The following is a 17705-nucleotide window of genomic DNA, read 5'->3' on the forward strand; positions in this document are numbered from 1 at the left end:
CACCACATGGCTTTGAGCGTGTCCCTATACGCCGACAACATCATTGTTGTCATGCATGAGCTCCTCCATGTATTTGGTGTCGCCTCTGGTCTCCACACTAACTTCCGCAAAAGCTCTGTCATCCCCAACAGATGCTCGCCTGAGCAGATCATTGAAATTGGGGATGCGCTAGTCTGCCCGGTGGCTTCCTTCTCGATGACCTATCTTGGCTTGTCTATTTCCATTCAGAAACCATCAACCACCGCCCTTCTACCGCTTGTGGAGTGTATGGCCAGGATGTTACCCATGTGGCGTGCATCATTTCTGTCAAGAGGGGAGTGTCTCGCTCTTGCTAGGCATGTTCTCTCTGCCATGCTGGTGCACTTGCCGCTTGCTATGGCTCTCAACGCAACCATACTGAAGATCAACAGGATTCGTGACTTTCTCTAGCATGGCAAACCTGATGCGTGCGGAGGCCACTGTCTAGTCAACTGGTAAAGAGTTTGTTGCCCTATCGAGCTGTGTGGATTGGGAATCCGTGACTTGAGGCACACTGGAAGTGCCCTCCGCACTCGTTGGTTATGGCTGCGGGCGACTGATGCGTCGAGACCATGGCACCAGCTTCATCTCCCCTATGATCCGGAGGTTAGACAATTTGTTCGTGCATCCACAACTTGGTCTCTTGGTGATGGCCGCACGTGTCGATTCTTGGTAGATTACTGGCTCGAGGGGCGATCGATCGTCGAGCTCGCCCCTTCCCTCTCCGCCTTGGTTCCTCGCAAGCTAGAAAAACAATGTCTGGCATGTGATGCTTCGTAAGGACATGCCTGGATTCAGGACATTCGCGGAGTCATGGGTGGCGCGGCGACTATTGAATGCATCGATCTATGGCGCAAAATCCAACTCATCTCTCTTGACCCTGACCCGGACATGATCCGGTGGCGATGGACCTCATCTAGTGTGTATTCGCCAAAATATTGCTACTTGCAACTCTTCCCAGGCTCTACTACTTTGCCACATTGGCGCATGACCTGGCGAGTTTGGGATTCTCTTTGCATCTGATCCTTCATCTGGCTAGCGGACCAGGATCGCTGCTGGAGGGCGGAGCACCTCCAGCGACATGGCTTGCCCCATCATGCCCAATGCCTCTTTTATGATCAAAGCCGAGAAACGATCCAACATCTTCTCGTAGGATGCCCCCTTTCTCGGCAGGCTTGGCACAACGTTCCCTCATGGTGCATACAAACACCACCGACGATGCTCTGTGATTTCTTCACCTGGTGCGAACCCTCAACCAGAGAGGCGCCCCTCCTTTTCCGGAAGGGTTTTGGCTCTCTCGCGATTCTCACAGCTACACTTTGGAAGCACCGCAATCACTGTGTTTTGCAGACTAAGGCATAGTCTAGTGGTGGAAAGAGGTGACGCCTTTCCACCCATCCAGATTGAAGGCATGATACTTGTAATTTGGGTATGTTATACCAATTGTATTGTAGGGGGCCTTCTTTATAGTCTTTATTTCGGAAGAAGAAAAAATGATGTGTTTCCGGTGGCGAGAGACCCTCCGCGGCGCGTGTGCTGCAGGTAATCAAAGACGAGGCGTGGCAATGGGCTAACGCTGGTGCTGAGGGTCTGGGTATGATCTTAACAGTCTTCTTTTTTTGCCATGATCTTAACATAGTCGCTTGTGATGAGCAACCCCTCATTGCTGCTCCTAATTTTTGTCATTGCGCCCCTGTGTATGCATTGATGAGACACTCTGTATCATTATTTCTATCTATTAATGAAAAGATACGCATCCAGCGTATTCGCGAAAAGTCGAGGAGGGCGCAAAATGTTGATAGGAAAGTTTAGCTAGGGCGTGGGCTGCCCCAAGCACATTTGTACATCGCATTCTGAGCAGAAGTCTGCCGTCACGAGTAGTATCTTTCAAGAGATACCCACTTTGGGAGGCCTTTGGAATCGACTCTGACAGATTGTCTCGGCCCTGCTACAGACGTGGGCCTAGTGTACAGGCAAATTTGACAAATTTGACCTATACTCGAAATCAAATCACAGAATGAACTGATTACGAAACTATTTCACTCCCCTGACCCTTTTGTGCAGCGCCCAGGCGCTGCACTAGTGCAACGCCCAGGAGCTAGGCGCTGCACTGTGTAGTGTGGCGCCTAGCTCTCAGGCGCTGCACGCTGACTTGGGCACATATGGGTGCGACGTTGGCCGTGTAGCGCCTATCTGGGAGGCATTGCACAGTAGGTGTGGCGCCGACGTGGCGGGCGCTACACAAAAGGGTCAGGGGAGTGAAATAGTTTCGCAACCAGTTCATTCTGTGATTTGATTTCGATTATAGGTCAAAATTGTTAAATTTGCCTAGTGTACAGCCCTGCTTTAATACAAGGCCAAGAGAGGCCATTACCACTAGTAGCGGCCGTCAGGAAGCACAGCCAAGTTGTAAAGGCAGGGCAGCGGGGACAGGGCCACCGCCCACCGCCGTCGTACTCGTGGAACTTGCTTGCTCGCCACCCCGCCCTTCGCTGCTGCCGCCGCAGCCGATCGATGGCCGACTCCGCCGCCAAGCGGCCTCCAACACCGGCGCCGGCCTCCGGCGGAGGCGGTACGCACGCACACCCCTCCGTCCTCTCCTAATCTCTTTGTTGTTTACGCCTTATGCTTGGCGGTTTTGCCTGACTTTTATGTGTTGCTCTGGACCTGGGGTACCATGTGATCCGCCCGGTTGCTTTCTTGCTTCTTTGATCGCGAGTAGTGGTGGATTTGCTCTTACTACGACGTGTAACGACGTGATTCGCGAGATTGTCCGGTCATAAGTGAAGTGCACCTCTGTTTGTTGCCTCCAACTGCATAGTAGTAGTTTTTGTTCCTTCTTGCACTCGTCTGAACCAGTTGAAAAACACAACTTAATTCCTGTTGCAGATCCCTAGCATCGTAATATACCTAATTCCCCGTCCTTGCCACTTTTTAGCAGTGGAAATTTATTCACCAAGCAAGTTATTTGCATATATAAATCCAAATAAAGACAATAGGTGAAGGAGTCATCCTGGATTCCTAGCAAAATATGTGTACAAGTTTTGCTTCCCAGGGTAATAAAATAGTTGCTCGGTTTCAGAAATCTACGCCACTTTGTCGCTTGATTATAGATGACCCAGTTAGATTACTTCTCTTGAGAGAATGACTCAGTAGCGCCACTCGATGAACATCGGCATTAAACTGGCAGTCCAAGATGACATATTTGTTTTATACCTTTTGCTTTCAACCGCTTCTTGGCTGACAAAGGAACCTGGTGTACTGAACTTTCAATTTTCTTTAGAAACTCTTCAGAGTTGGCTATCCTTTCAGATCTGCTGCTAAACTGCATAGTGTTCAGAACATTTCCCCTTGCTAGAATATTCAAAGTTACTTACCTTTCCTGCGTCCCATGTCCAAAGTTTTGTCGCAAAATTTTCATACCACTCGATATCTGTCGTAGAAATTTCATTGACCACTTTTCAATTTTATATCCTGGTGTTGTTTTCTTGCAAAGCATATGGTGTCATTTTCTTAGAGGAAAAGAATTACTGCATTCAAAACTCTAGTAAGTCACATAACTGTTGACGGAGTGTGTTGCGTGGTGCTCGAATACATGACCCATGAGGGCTTACCTCGTGACATGCATGGATAATTATATATTAGTGTATATTACAAATAAACATGGTATTATTTTGGTTCTGATAATGAAATGCTATTTAAAGTAATGGAGGAGGACACGCAAACGTCTGCACTCATTTATTTATTTATTTTGAGAGAGAAGAACTTCGTCAGATTTAAAATTTGGGATTTGAGCCCTTCTGTCTGGAAACGAAAGGAGTACAGCTAGAAGCCTTAGAATCACCGATCACAAACCACACGTTGAAGATCAGATCTTGATTTGTTTTCTTAGGGCACAGCACTATCAGACAATCAAACCTTCATTATTTATTCCATGTAGGGATCGAGTTGACAGTGGATGAACCTATGCTTGAAACTGACAGTTTAAGATGATACTACTACTAGTAGATTATTCTATCTTTTGCTTCTATCTGTTTCTTAGCTGACAGATCACAGATGCACGACATACTTAATTATTTCGTGGGACCTACTATGCTTTCCTTCAGACTTCATTAATCATTTGGGAGATTTTCTCTTGGTATAATGGTTTCAATACGTCTGAATGCCTGATTCACCAATCTGTCCACAACAACAAGACGTATTCAGAAATTCTAATGCTAGTGCTGTCAATGTCATGAAAATATCTCAAGATAGGTTCTACAATCTTGCATATTGAAAATGTCATGTTGGACCTGTACTGTAATAACAAACCTTCTAGTAGAACTTTATGACGTTGCACCTTGGTGCATGTTCAAACCTTCCATCTCTGATTTATGTCAAAAGCTAAGTTGAAACAGTCCATCTCTTAAGCCAGAAGACATCTTACAATCTGTACACTAATTTAAACGAGGTGCAGAAGGTCAAATTGCAGGGACACAGCACTGATTTCACGTGTTTGCTATCTCATTTCACAGGAATGGCGTGGAAGCTCTCTTTTGCTCTGTTTGTGTTCCTGGCGGCGCTGCTGTACAAGCAGCTTCAGCCTCCGGCTCCGAGAATCGTTGGCTCGCCGGGTGGCCCCCCTGTTACAGCATCAAGAACAAAACTCAAAGACGGCAGGCATTTGGCATACCTGGAATCTGGCGTCCCAAAGGAGAAGGCCAAGTACAAGATCATTTTCGTCCATGGATTCGACTCCTGCAGATACGACGCGCTTCAAGTCTCCCCGGTACATATTGTTGATTATTATCTTAAGAATCATTTTAAGGATAGAACAATCTACTTCAAGCTGACACTGAGTGATTGTCTCGTCATGGACGGATGAAATCTGGTGCAGGAGCTGGCACAAGAGCTGGGCATCTACCTGCTGTCCTTCGACCGGCCTGGGTACGGTGAGAGCGACCCTGACCCGGCGCCGTCTGAGAAGAGCATCGCCCTCGACATCGAGGAGCTCGCCGACAACCTGCAGCTGGGCCCCAAATTCCACCTCATCGGCTTCTCCATGGGCGGCGAAATCATGTGGAGCTGCCTCAAGCACATCCCGCACAGGTAACACGGCATCCAGTACTTATCAAGCTGATCACCGTGCATCTTTCTTCACTGCAACATCAAATGCCTCAAGTCTGAATGTGTTGTTCCACCGTGGTGCAACAGGCTCTCCGGGGTGGCCGTTCTCGGGCCGGTGGGCAACTACTGGTGGTCCGGCTTGCCGTCGAACGTGTCATGGGACGCCTGGTACCAGCAGCTCCCACGGGATCAATGGGCGGTCTGGGTCTCCCATCATCTGCCATGGCTGACCTACTGGTGGAACACCCAGAAGCTCTTCCCGGCCTCCAGCGTCATCGCCTACAACCCTGCACTCCTGTCCGAAGAAGACGCGAAGCTCATGGAGAAGTTTGGAATGCGAACCTACATGGTACGTATAGTAACAAGCACCTGGCATGATTAAGCTGGCTATAAAATCCCCGTGTAACTGAACTGACGGTTCATTTCTCTGGTCCGTTTGTGCGTCTCGCAGGCGATGATAAGGCAGCAGGGGGAGTACTACTGCCTGCACCGCGACATGATGGTCGGGTTCGGGAAGTGGGGTTGGAGCCCCCTGGACCTCAAGGACCCGTTCGCCGGCGGCGAGGGCAAGGTGCACCTGTGGCACGGCGCGGAGGACCTCATCGTGCCGGTCATCTTGTCCAGGTACATCAGCGAGAGGCTCCCTTGGGTGGTCTACCACGAGCTCCCGAAGTCCGGACACCTCTTCCCAGTTGCCCAGGAGATGGCCGACGCCATCGTCAAGTCCCTGCTGCTCGGAGAGCAGTGACCTTCCAGTCCCCATCATCTATCTCTATGTAGTATGCTTCTGGTGCAGTACCGCAGCGCCGTGTGGTTAGCTCCTCCCCACGGGCACCGAATAATAGTGTTTCTTTCGGTCTGGAACACGACGGCAGACACTTTGTATATATCGTGCAGAAAACAGTGTCTCCCATTTGGAGTATGTATCCGGTCCCATTTGGGCTTGACCAGGGCAGCTGGCCTCGGAACGGACTCGTGACCCGGGGGCCGTGAGTGAGGCGGACGGCCGGGCATGCTGTCGATCCGCCGGCGACTTGGACCACATGCGGTTTTGGAGCCGAGAAACGCATCTTGCATCGTCCGGAGATGGCACAACACAAGACGCCCAGCGCTTTCGCTGTCCATGGTCCGCACTAACCTGGCGCTCTCTCTCATTGCCGGCTCTTTGGGCTGCTAGCTCCTGCCGACCAAAATCCCTATTTTAACATTTAACCAACGATCAGAGCATCTATAACCAAGCCCCCCAAACCCCTCCCCTACATTTAACCGACGATCAGAGCATCTATAACCAAGCCCCCTAAACCCCTCCCCTACATGCTCGAGCGGATATCCCGGTCACTGACCGGTAAAAAATAAGAGAACAAGACGGGCTCTTCATACCGGCCTCAATATACCCGGACAGACCAATACCTCTCATATCCATCCTATACGTGGGGTGGATATGGGTGGCCCGGACACCTCCACCACACCGCAAGGACCCACGGAGAAACACTCAGAAACCCATCGGTCGGGTGGCTGTCTTCTTCGGTTTTTTATGGCGCCGCTCCGGCACGCAGCCCGAGGCCCAAACCCGTCTATTTAAGCCGCACGGTGACCCCCAACCCTAGACGCATCCCATTTCCCTCACCTCTGTGCCGCCACACACCCACCCATCTGCCGGTGTCAAAACCGGCAGATCTCGGGTAGGGGGTCCCGAGCTGTAGATCTTGGATCGATGGGGAAAGGAACGCGGAGACGATATTTTGTTCAGGCCCTCTCGAAGAGGTAAAACCCTACGTCCTGCTTGATTGTATTGATGTGTTTGTATGATGATTACAGAGTTGATCTACCATGAGATCGGATGAACTAAACCCTGGATGAGTAGGATGATGGTTCTGCCTCTACGGACTAAACCCTCTGGTTTATATAGACACCAGGGGTACCTAGGCTTACACATGGTTGATTACCATCAGGGGAAACACACCGACTCCCTTATCTTACTTGGAGGATATGCTAAGGCTTCGGAGGTTTCCTGCCCGAACACAGATTTGCTTATACCTCGGCCTTCCAATGCTGGATCAATAATGGCCCAACTGTCCGGCCCACGAGAGGTGCACCGGCAGCCCGGGGACCCCTATGTCCGGGACTCCCTCAGTAGCCCCCGAACTACTCTTCGAAGCCGAGGTATGTGCGGGAGTCATCGGCTTTGTGGACCAGTTCCTTCCTTCCGCGGTGCTTGTGCCAGGTATGCCGGTATCCTTAGCCGAACCTTCAAGGGTTGCCTGACCATCTCCAGCCATGCATTATCCGGATTATGCCCTGATTTCCGGATTGTATGATTTACTTAGCCTCGAAGGCCAGCCTCTCAAGTGTGAATAGCGTCTTGACAACTTTTGGCGAAAGTTCACAGCCGGCCACAATTAGTGACCAGTTGTGAAAACTCGATTCGCGGTTCGAGACAGTGTCCTGTTTTCAAGGGATATGATCAATGATTTGCGTTATCTCACGCGTGCACAACGACACGATTATATCGGGAAGACGCGAGGTCTGTGGCGCAGTAAAAGGGCTTTTGGTATTACAGCAGCCTATAAAAGGGGAACAACCACCATTTTTACCGCACGCTCTCACTTCCCCCCTTTCCATCTCTCTCCCATTCTCCTGAGCCCCAGCGCCCAGATCCATTTGTTCTTCCAAAGACTCCGTCGGCCATCTCCTCGATCTTCCATGGTCGGCTCGGGCTCCAAGGTCAAGTGGGAGGCCTCCAGCGTCACCGAAGACGCCATCCTGGAGCTGAAGAGCGCCGGCTACCTACCGGCCATCGTCACCCACCACGTCCCGAAGGAGGGCCAGGTCGTCCCCATGCCGAGGCCAGTCGAGAGGGTGGTGTTCCTCCCCCACTTCATCCGGGGATTAGGCTTCCCCCTCCCCCCATTGTCAAGGGGTTGATGTTTTTCTACGGGTTGGATTTCCACGATCTCGCCCCAAACTCCTTCTTACACATCTCGACCTTCATCATCATCTACGAGGCCCTTCTTCGGGTCCGACCACACTTCGGCTTGTGGCTAAAGGTCTTCAACATCAAGCCCAAGATTGTTGACAGCCAACAGGTGGACTGCGCGCGGGAGGGGGGCAATGGTCAGAAAACTCCCCCGAGTTGAGTGGCCGGACGACACTTTCATAGAGACCGTTAAGATCTGGCAGAAGGAGTGGTTCTATATCACGGAACCACGAGGTGCGGCTTGGGCGGAGATCCCTGCCTTCCGATCCGGACCCCCCCCCCCCACCAGGCTGGTCTCGTGGACCAAGAAAGGCCTAGACTGGGGGTCAACCACAGAGGTGGAGCCGCTTCAGAGCCGGATATCCAAGATGATGAAGAAGAAGGTTGAGTTACCCCACGTAATTCAGATCATGCTTCGCTGGCGACTCCTACCCTGCCAAGACCGGGCTGTCCCCATGTGGTCCTACAAGCCCGAAGACCTTGTCACCGTGCTTCGCTTCTACCGCACCTCCCACGATAAGTTGTGGAAGGTGTTGTTCAAGCCTAAAAAGACTGGCCAGCCACGGAGGAGGACATCGGCCTCGATGTCGCGACGCCCCCTTGGGAGGTATGATTTTTTTACCTTTATGCTCGGATATTCCTTTCGGACAAAGTACTCATGTCCTCCTTCCCGCATAGAGCTGGCCGAAGAAAGCCGTGCAGATCGATGGCGGCCCCCTGCCCGAGGGCCCCAGGATGGCCTTGCTGATGGAAATGTTGGCCGTGGCACCGTACAAGGTGCCGAAGAAGAAGGAGAAGAAGAAAGGCAAGAAGAGGAAGGCCCGAGAAGGCCTCTATTGGAAATATGCCCTAGAGGCAATAATAAAATGGTTATTATTATATTTCCTTGGTCATGATAATTGTCTATTGTTCATGCTATAATTGTATTACTGGAAACCGTAATACATGTGTGAATACATAGACCACAACATGTCCCTAGTGAGCCTCTAGTTGACTAGCTCGTTGATCAATAGATGGTTGTGGTTTCCTGACCATGGACATTGGATGTCGTTGATAACGGGATCACATCATTAGGAGAATGATGTGATGGACAAGACCCAATCCTAAGCATAACACAAGATCGTGTAGTTCGTTTGCTAGAGCTTTTCTAATGTCAAGTATAATTTCCTTAGACCATGAGATTGTGCAACTCCCGGATGCCGTAGGAATGCTTTGGGTGTATCAAACGTCACAACATAACTGGGTGACCATAAAGGTGCACTACAGGTATCTCCGAAAGTGTATGTTGGGTTGGCACGGATCGAGACTGGGATTTGTTCACTCCGTATGACGGAGAGGTATCTCTGGGCCCACTCGGTAATGCATCATCATAATGAGCTCAGTGTGACTAAGGACTTAGTCACGGGATCATGTGTTACGGAACGAGTAAAGAGACTTGCCGGTAACGAGATTGAACAACGTATAGGGATACCGACGATCGAATCTCGGGCAAGTAACATACCGATGGACAAAGGGAATTGTATACGGGATTGATTGAATCCCCGACAGCGTGGTTTATCCGATGAGATCATTGTGGAACATGTGGGAGCCAATATGGGTATCCAGATCCCGCTATTGGTTATTGGCCGGAGAGGTGTCTCGGTCATGTCTGCATGGTTCCCGAACCCGTAGGGTCTACACACTTAAGGTTCGGTGACGCTAGAGTTGTAATGTGAATTGTATGTGGTTACCAAAGGTTGTTCGGAGTCCCGGATGAGATCCCGGACACGACGAGGAACTCCGGAATGGTCCGGAGGTGAAGATCAATATATTGCACGAAGGGTATTGGAGTCCGGATTTGTTCCGGGGGTACCAGGTGACGACCAGCGTGACCGAAAGGGGTTTCGGAGGCCCCGGCAAGCATTGGGGGGCCTTATGGGCCAATGGGAGGGGGCACACCAGCCCACTAAGGGGCTGTGCGCCCCTCCCACCCCATCTCACGTAACCTGGAGAGGTGGGGCGCCTCCCCTAGGGCAGCCGCCCCCTCCGGGCTTGGGGGCCAAGTCACCTAGGGGTGGGAGCGCCCAAACCCATCTAGGGTTTCCCCTGTGGCCGCCGCCCCTCCACTAGGGAAACCCTAGGGCGTCTCCTCCTCCTCCCTCCCCCTATATATAGTGAGGGAGAGAGAGGGCAGCCGCACCCTTTCCCCTGGCGCAGCCCTCCCCCCTCCTACACCTCCTCCTCCTCCCTCCCCCTATATATAGTGAGGGAGAGAGAGGGCAGCCGCACCCTTTCCCCTGGCGCAGCCCTCCCCCCTCCTACACCTCCTCCTCCTCCGTAGTGTTTGGGGAAGCCCTGCCGGAGAACCGCAAGCTCTACCACCACGTCGTCGTGCTGCCGGAGCTCTCCCTCAACTTCTCCTCTCCCCTTGCTGGATCAAGAAGGAGGAGACGTCCCCAGGATATACGTGTGTTGAACGCGGAGGCGCCGTCTGTTTGGCGCTTGGATCAGATCTTCCACGATTTGAATCGCCGCTAGTACGACTCCATCAATGGAGTTCTTGTAACGCTTCCGCTTAGCGATCTTCAAGGGTATGAAGATGCACTCCCTCTCTCTCGTTGCTAGCATCTCCTAGATTGGTCTTGGTGACACGTAGGAATTTTTTTGAATTATTACTACATTCCCCAACAGTGGCATCATGAGCTAGGTCTATGCGTAGATTCTATGCACGAGTAGAACACAAGTAGTTATGGACAATGATTTGTTCAATTTTCTTACCGTTACTAGTCCTATCTCGATTCGGCGGCATTGTGGGATGAAGCGGCCCAGACCGACCTTACACGTACGCTTACGTGAGACTGGTTCCACCGCCTGACATGCACTTGTTGCATAAGGTGGCTAGCGGGTGTCTGTCTCTCCCACTTTAGTCGGATCGGATTCGAGGAAGAGGGTCCTTATGAAGGGTAAATAGCAATTGGCATATCACCGTTGTGGCTTTTGCGTAGGTAAGAAACGTTCTTGCTAGAAACCCATAGCAGCCACGTAAAACATGCAACAACAATTAGAGGATGTCTAACTTGTTTTTGCGGGGTATGCTATGTGATGTGATATGGCCAAAAGGATGTGATGAATTATATATGTGATGTATGAGATTGATCATGTTCTTGTTATAGGAATCACGACTTGCATGTCGATGAGTATGACAACCAGCAGGAGCCATAGGAGTTGTCTTAATTTATTGTATGACCTGCGAGTCAATATAAACGCCATGTAATTACTTTACTTTATTGCTAACTATTAGCCATAGTAGTAGAAGTAATAGTTGGCGAGACAACTTCATGAAGACACGATGATGGAGATCATGATGATGGAGATCATGGTGTCATGCCGGTGACGATGGTGATCATGCCGCGCCTCGAAGATGGAGATCAAAGGAGCAAGATGATATTGGCCATCTTATTTGCTTAGAACAACGGTAGCATAAATAAGATGATCCCTCACTAAAATTTCAAGAAATGTGTTCCCCCTAAGTGTGCACCATTGCGAAGGTTCGTTGTTTCGAAGCACCACGTGATGATCGGGTGTGATAGATTCTAACGTTCGCATACAACGGGTGCAAGCCAGATTTACACATGCGAAACACTTAGGTAGACTTGACGAGCCTAGCATGTACAAACATGGCCTCGGAACACAAGAGACCAAAAGGTCGAACATGAGTCGTATAGTAGATGCAATCAACATGGAGATGTTCACCATTGATGACTAGTCCATCTCACGTGATGATCGGACACGGCCTAGTCGATTCGGATCATGTGTCACTTAGATGACTAGAGGGATGTCTATCTGAGTGGGAGTTGATGAACTTAATTATCATGAACTTAGTCTAAAATTGTCTTTACAATCTATCATGTAGATCCAATGGCCCACGCTAATGTTGCCCTCAACTTCAACGCGTTCCTAGAGAAAACCAAGCTGAAAGACGATGGTAGCAACTATACGGACTGGGTCTGTAACTTGAGGATAATCTGAAGGAAATATGCCCTAGAGGCAATAATAAAGTTATTATTTATTTCCTTATTTCATGATAAATGTTTATTATTCATGCTAACCGGAAACATAATACCTGTGTGAATACATAGACAAACAGAGTGTCACTAGTATGCGTCTACTTGACTAGCTCGTTGATCAAAGATGGTTATGTTTCCTAGCCATAGACATGAGTTGTCATTTGATTAACGGGATCACATTATTAGGAGAATGATGTGATTGACTTGACCCATTCTGTTAGCTTAGCACTTGATCGTTTAGTATGTTGCTATTGCTTTCTTCATGACTTATACATGTTCCTATGACTATGAGATTATGCAACTCCCGTTTACCGGAGGAACACTTTGTGTGCTACCAAATGTCACAACGTAACTGGGTGATTATAAAGGTGCTCTACAGGTGTCTCCGAAAGTACTTGTTGGGTTGGCGTATTTCGAGATTAGGATTTGTCACTCCAATTGTCGGAGAGGTATCTCTGGGCCCTCTCGGTAATGCACATCACTTAAGCCTTGCAAGCATTGCAACTAAAGAGTTTGTTGCAAGATGATGTATTACGGAACGAGTAAAGAGACTTGCCGGTAACGAGATTGAACTAGGTATTGAGATACCGACGATCGAATCTCGGGCAAGTAACATACCGATGACAAAGGGAACAACGTATGTTGTTATGCGGTCTGACCGATAAAGATCTTCGTAGAATATGTGGGAGCCAATATGAGCATCCAGGTTCCCCTGTTGGTTATTGACAGGAGACGTGTCTCGGTCATGTCTACATAGTTCTCGAACCCGTAGGGTCCGCACGCTTAACGTTACGATGACAGTTATATTATGAGTTTGTATGTTTTGATGTACCGAAGGTTGTTCGGAGTCCCGGATGTGATCACGGACATGATGAGGAGTCTCGAAATGGTCGAGACATGAACATTGATATATTGGACGACTATATTCGGACACCGGAAATATTCCGGGTGATTTCGGAGAAAACCGGAGTGCCGGAGGGTTACCGGAACCCCCCCGGGAGAAGTAATGGGCCTTATGGGCCTTAGTGGAGAGAGAGAGAGGCATCCAGGAGGGGCCGCGCGCCCCCTCCCCCTCTGGTCCGAATTGGACTAGGAGAGGGGGGGCGGCGCCCCCCTTTCCTTCTCCCTCTCCCCCTTCCTTTCCGCCTCCTAGTAGGAGTAGGAAAGAGGGGAGTCCTACTCCTACTAGGAGAAGGACTCCTCCTCCTGGTGCGCCAACAAGGGCCGGCCGGCCTCCCCCTTGCTCCTTTATATACGGGGGCAGGGGGCACCCCATAGACACAACAATTGATCTATTGATCTCTTAGCCGTGTGCGGTGCCCCCTCCACCATATTACACCTCGATAATATCGTAGCGGTGCTTAGGCGAAGCCCTGCGTCGGTAGAACGTCACCACGCCGTCGTGCTGACGAAACTCTCCCTCAACACTCGGCTGGATCGAAGTTCGAGGGACGTCATCGAGCTGAACGTGTGCTGAACTCGGAGGTGCCGTACGTTCGGTACTTGATCGGTCGGATCATGAAGACGTATGACTACATCAACCGCGTTGTGTTAACGCTTCCACTTTCGGTCTACGAGGGTACGTGGACAACACTCTCCCCTCTCGTTGCTATGCATCACCATGATCTTGCGTGTGCGTAGGAATTTTTTTGAAATTACTACGTTCCCCAACAGTGGCATCCGAGCCTGGTTTTATGCGTTGATGTTATGCACGAGTAGAACACAAGTGAGTTGTGGGCGATATAAGTCATACTGCTTACCAGCATGTCATACTTTGGTTCGACGGTATTGTGAGATGAAGCGGCCCAGACCGACATTACGCGTACGCTTACGCGAGACTGGTTTCACCGTTGCGAGCACTCGTTGCTTAAAGGTGACTGGCGGGTGTCTGTCTCTCTCACTTTAGTTGAACCAAGTGTGGCTACGCCCGGTCCTTGCGAAGGTTAAAACAACACCAACTTGACAAACTATCGTTGTGGTTTTGATGCGTAGGTAAGAACGGTTCTTGCTAAGCCCGTAGCAGCCACGTAAAACTTGCAACAACAAAGTAGAGGACGTCTAACTTGTTTTTGCAGGGCATGTTGTGATGTGATATGGTCAAGACATGATACTGAATTTTATTGTATGAGATGATCATGTTTTGTAACCGAGTTATCGGCAACTGGCAGGAGCCAAATGGTTGTCGCTTTATTGTATGCAATGCAATCGCCATGTAATTGTTTTACTTTATCACTAAGCGGTAGCGATAGTCGTAGAAGCAATAGTTGGCGAGACGACAACGATGCTTCGATGGAGATCAAGGTGTCACGCCGATGACGATGGTCATCATGACGGTGCTTCGGAGATGGAGATCACAAGCACAAGATGATGATGGCCATATCATATCACTTATATTGATTGCATGTGATGTTTATCTTTTATGCATCTTATCTTGCTTTGATTGACGGTAGCATTATAAGATGATCCTTCACTAAATTATCAAAGTATAAGTGTTCTCCCTGAGTATGCACCATTGCGAAAGTTCTTCGTGCTGAGACACCACGTGATGATCGGGTGTGATAGGCTCTACGCTCAAATACAACGGGTGCAAAATAGTTGCACACGCGGAATACTCAGGTTAAACTTGACGAGCCTAGCATATAACAGATATGGCCTCGGAACACGGAGACCAAAAGGTCGAGCGTGAATCATATAGTAGATATGATCAACATAGTGATGTTCACCGTTGAAACTACTCCATCTCACGTGATGATCGGACATGGTTTAGTTGATATGGATCACGTGATCACTTAGAGGATTAGAAGGATGTCTATCTAAGTGGGAGTTCTTAAGTAATATGATTAATTGAACTTGAATTTATCATGAACTTAGTACCTGATAGTATTTTGCTTGTCTATGTTAATTGTAGATAGATGGCTCGTGCTGTTGTTCCGTTGAATTTTAATGCGTTCCTTGAGAAAGCAAAGTTGAAAGATGATGGTAGCAATTACACGGACTGGGTCCGTAACTTGAGGATTATCCTCCTTGCTGCACAGAAGAATTACATCCTGGAAGCACCGCTGGGTGCCAGGCCTGCTGCAGGAGCAACACCAGATGTTATGAACGTCTTGCAGAGCAAAGCTGATGACTACTCGATAGTTCAATGTGCCATGCTTTACGGCTTAGAACTGGGTCTTCAACAACGTTTTGAACGTCATGGAGCATATGAGATGTTCCAGGAGTTGAAGTTAATATTTCAAGCAAATGCCCGGATTGAGAGATATGAAGTCTCCAATAAGTTCTATAGCTGCAAGATGGAAGAGAATAGTTCTGTCAGTGAGCATATACTCAAAATGTCTGGGTATAATAATCACTTGATTCAACTGGGAGTTAATCTTCCGGATGATAGCGTCATTGACAGAATTCTTCAATCACTGCCACCAAGCTACAAGAGCTTCATGATGAACTATAATATGCAAGGGATGGATAAGACGATTCCCGAGCTCTTCGCAATGCTAAAGGCTGCGGAGGTAGAAATCAAAAAGGAGCATCAAGTGTTGATGGTCAATAAGACCACTAGTTTCAAGAAAAAGGGTAAAGGGAAGAAGAAGGGGAACTTCAAGAAGAACAGCAAACAAGTTGCTGCTCAGGAGAAGAAAACCAAGTCTGGACCTAAGCCTGAGACTGAGTGCTTCTACTGCAAGCAGACTGGTCACTAGAAGCGGAACTGCCCCAAGTATTTGGCGGATAAGAAGGATGGCAAGGTGAACAAAGGTATATGTGATATACATGTTATTGATGTGTACCTTACTAATGCTCGCAGTAGCACCTGGGTATTTGATACTGGTTCTGTTGCTAATATTTGCAACTCAAAACAGGGGCTACGGATTAAGCGAAGATTGGCTAAGGACGAGGTGACGATGCGCGTGGGAAATGGTTCCAAAGTCGATGTGATCGCAGTCGGCACGCTACCTCTACATCTACCTTCGGGATTAGTTTTAGACCTAAATAATTGTTATTTGGTGCCAGCGTTAAGCATGAACATTATATCTGGATCTTGTTTGATGCGAGACGGTTATTCATTTAAATCAGAGAATAATGGTTGTTCTATTTATATGAGTAATATCTTTTATGGTCATGCACCCTTGAAGAGTGGTCTATTTTTTTTGAATCTCGATAGTAGTGATACACATATTCATAATATTGAAACCAAAAGATGCAGAGTTGATAATGATAGTGCAACTTATTTGTGGCACTGCCGTTTAGGTCATATCAGTGTAAAGCGCATGAAGAAACTCCATACTGATGGACTTTTGGAACCACTTGATTATGAATCACTTGGTACTTGCGAACCGTGCCTCATGGGCAAGATGACTAAAACACCGTTCTCCAGAACTATGGAGAGAGCAAAAGATTTGTTGGAAATCATACATACAGATGTATGTGGTCCGATGAATATTAAGGCTCGTGGCGGATATCGTTATTTTCTCACCTTCACAGATGATTTGAGCAGATATGGGTATATCTACTTAATGAAACATAAGTCTGAAACATTTGAAAAGTTCAAAGAATTTCAGAGTGAAGTTGAAAATCATCGTAACAAGAAAATAAAATTTCTACGATCTGATCGTGGAGGAGAATATTTGAGTTATGAGTTTGGTCTTCATTTGAAACAATGCGGAATAGTTTCGCAACTCACGCCACCCGGAACACCACAGCGTAATGGTGTGTCCGAACGTCGTAATCGTACTTTACTAGATATGGTGCGATCTATGATGTCTCTTACTGATTTACCGCTATCGTTTTGGGGTTATGCTTTAGAGACGGCTGCATTCACGTTAAATAGGGCACCATCAAAATCCGTTGAGACGACGCCTTATGAACTATGGTTTGGCAAGAAACCAAAGATGTCGTTTCTTAAAGTTTGGGGCTGCGATGCTTATGTGAAAAAACTTCAACCTGATAAGCTCGAACCCAAATCGGAGAAATGTGTCTTCATAGGATACCCAAAGGAAACTATTGGGTACACCTTCTATCACAGATCCGAAGGCAAAACTTTTGTTGCTAAATTCGGAAATTTTCTAGAGAAGGAGTTTCTCTCGAAAGAAGTGAGTGGGAGGAAAGTAGAACTTGATGAGATAACTGTACCTGCTCCCTTATTGGAAAGTAGTTCATCACAGAAACCAGTTTCTGTGACACCTACGCCAATTAGTGAGGAAGTTAATGATGATGATCATGAAACTTCAGATCAAGTTATTACTGAACCTCGTAGATCAACCAGAGTAAGATCCGCACCAGAGTGGTACGGTAATCCTATTCTGGAGGTTATGTTACTAGACCATGACGAACCTACGAACTATGAAGAAGCGATGGTGAGCCCAGATTCTGCAAAATGGCTTGAGGCCATGAAATCCGAGATGGGATCCATGTATGAGAACAAAGTATGGACTTTGGTTGACTTGCCCGATGATCGACAAGCCATTGAAAATAAATGGATCTTCAAGAAGAAGACTGACGCTGACGGTAATGTTACTGTCTATAAAGCTCGACTTGTTGCGAAAGGTTTTCGACAAGTTCAA

The 17705-nt window shown here is 48.4% G+C and overlaps 1 protein-coding gene across 1 annotated transcript; it reads left to right on the plus strand.

The window, feature by feature from the left end:
* Positions 1-2343: 2343 nt before the first annotated feature.
* Positions 2344-6046, plus strand: LOC109744460 (uncharacterized). Its single transcript, XM_020303581.4, has 5 exons — positions 2344-2590; positions 4533-4786; positions 4895-5106; positions 5212-5473; positions 5576-6046. Exons 1-5 carry the CDS (start codon positions 2533-2535, stop codon positions 5870-5872), a joined length of 1083 nt encoding a protein of 360 aa, XP_020159170.1. The 5' UTR covers positions 2344-2532; the 3' UTR covers positions 5873-6046.
* Positions 6047-17705: the final 11659 nt, after the last annotated feature.

This window comes from Aegilops tauschii, chromosome 2 (assembly GCF_002575655.3).
Source record: "Aegilops tauschii subsp. strangulata cultivar AL8/78 chromosome 2, Aet v6.0, whole genome shotgun sequence".
Classification (NCBI taxonomy): Eukaryota; Viridiplantae; Streptophyta; class Magnoliopsida; order Poales; family Poaceae; genus Aegilops; species Aegilops tauschii.

Bases quoted from the DNA above. Each gene is read 5' to 3' on its own strand.
- LOC109744460 (XM_020303581.4), top strand. From the start codon at position 2,533: ATGGCCGACTCCGCCGCCAAGCGGCCTCCAACACCGGCGCCGGCCTCC. The intron at 4,787-4,894 runs GTACATATTGTT...AATCTGGTGCAG, and splicing joins ACGCGCTTCAAGTCTCCCCG to GAGCTGGCACAAGAGCTGGG. The intron at 5,474-5,575 runs GTACGTATAGTA...TGCGTCTCGCAG, and splicing joins TTGGAATGCGAACCTACATG to GCGATGATAAGGCAGCAGGG.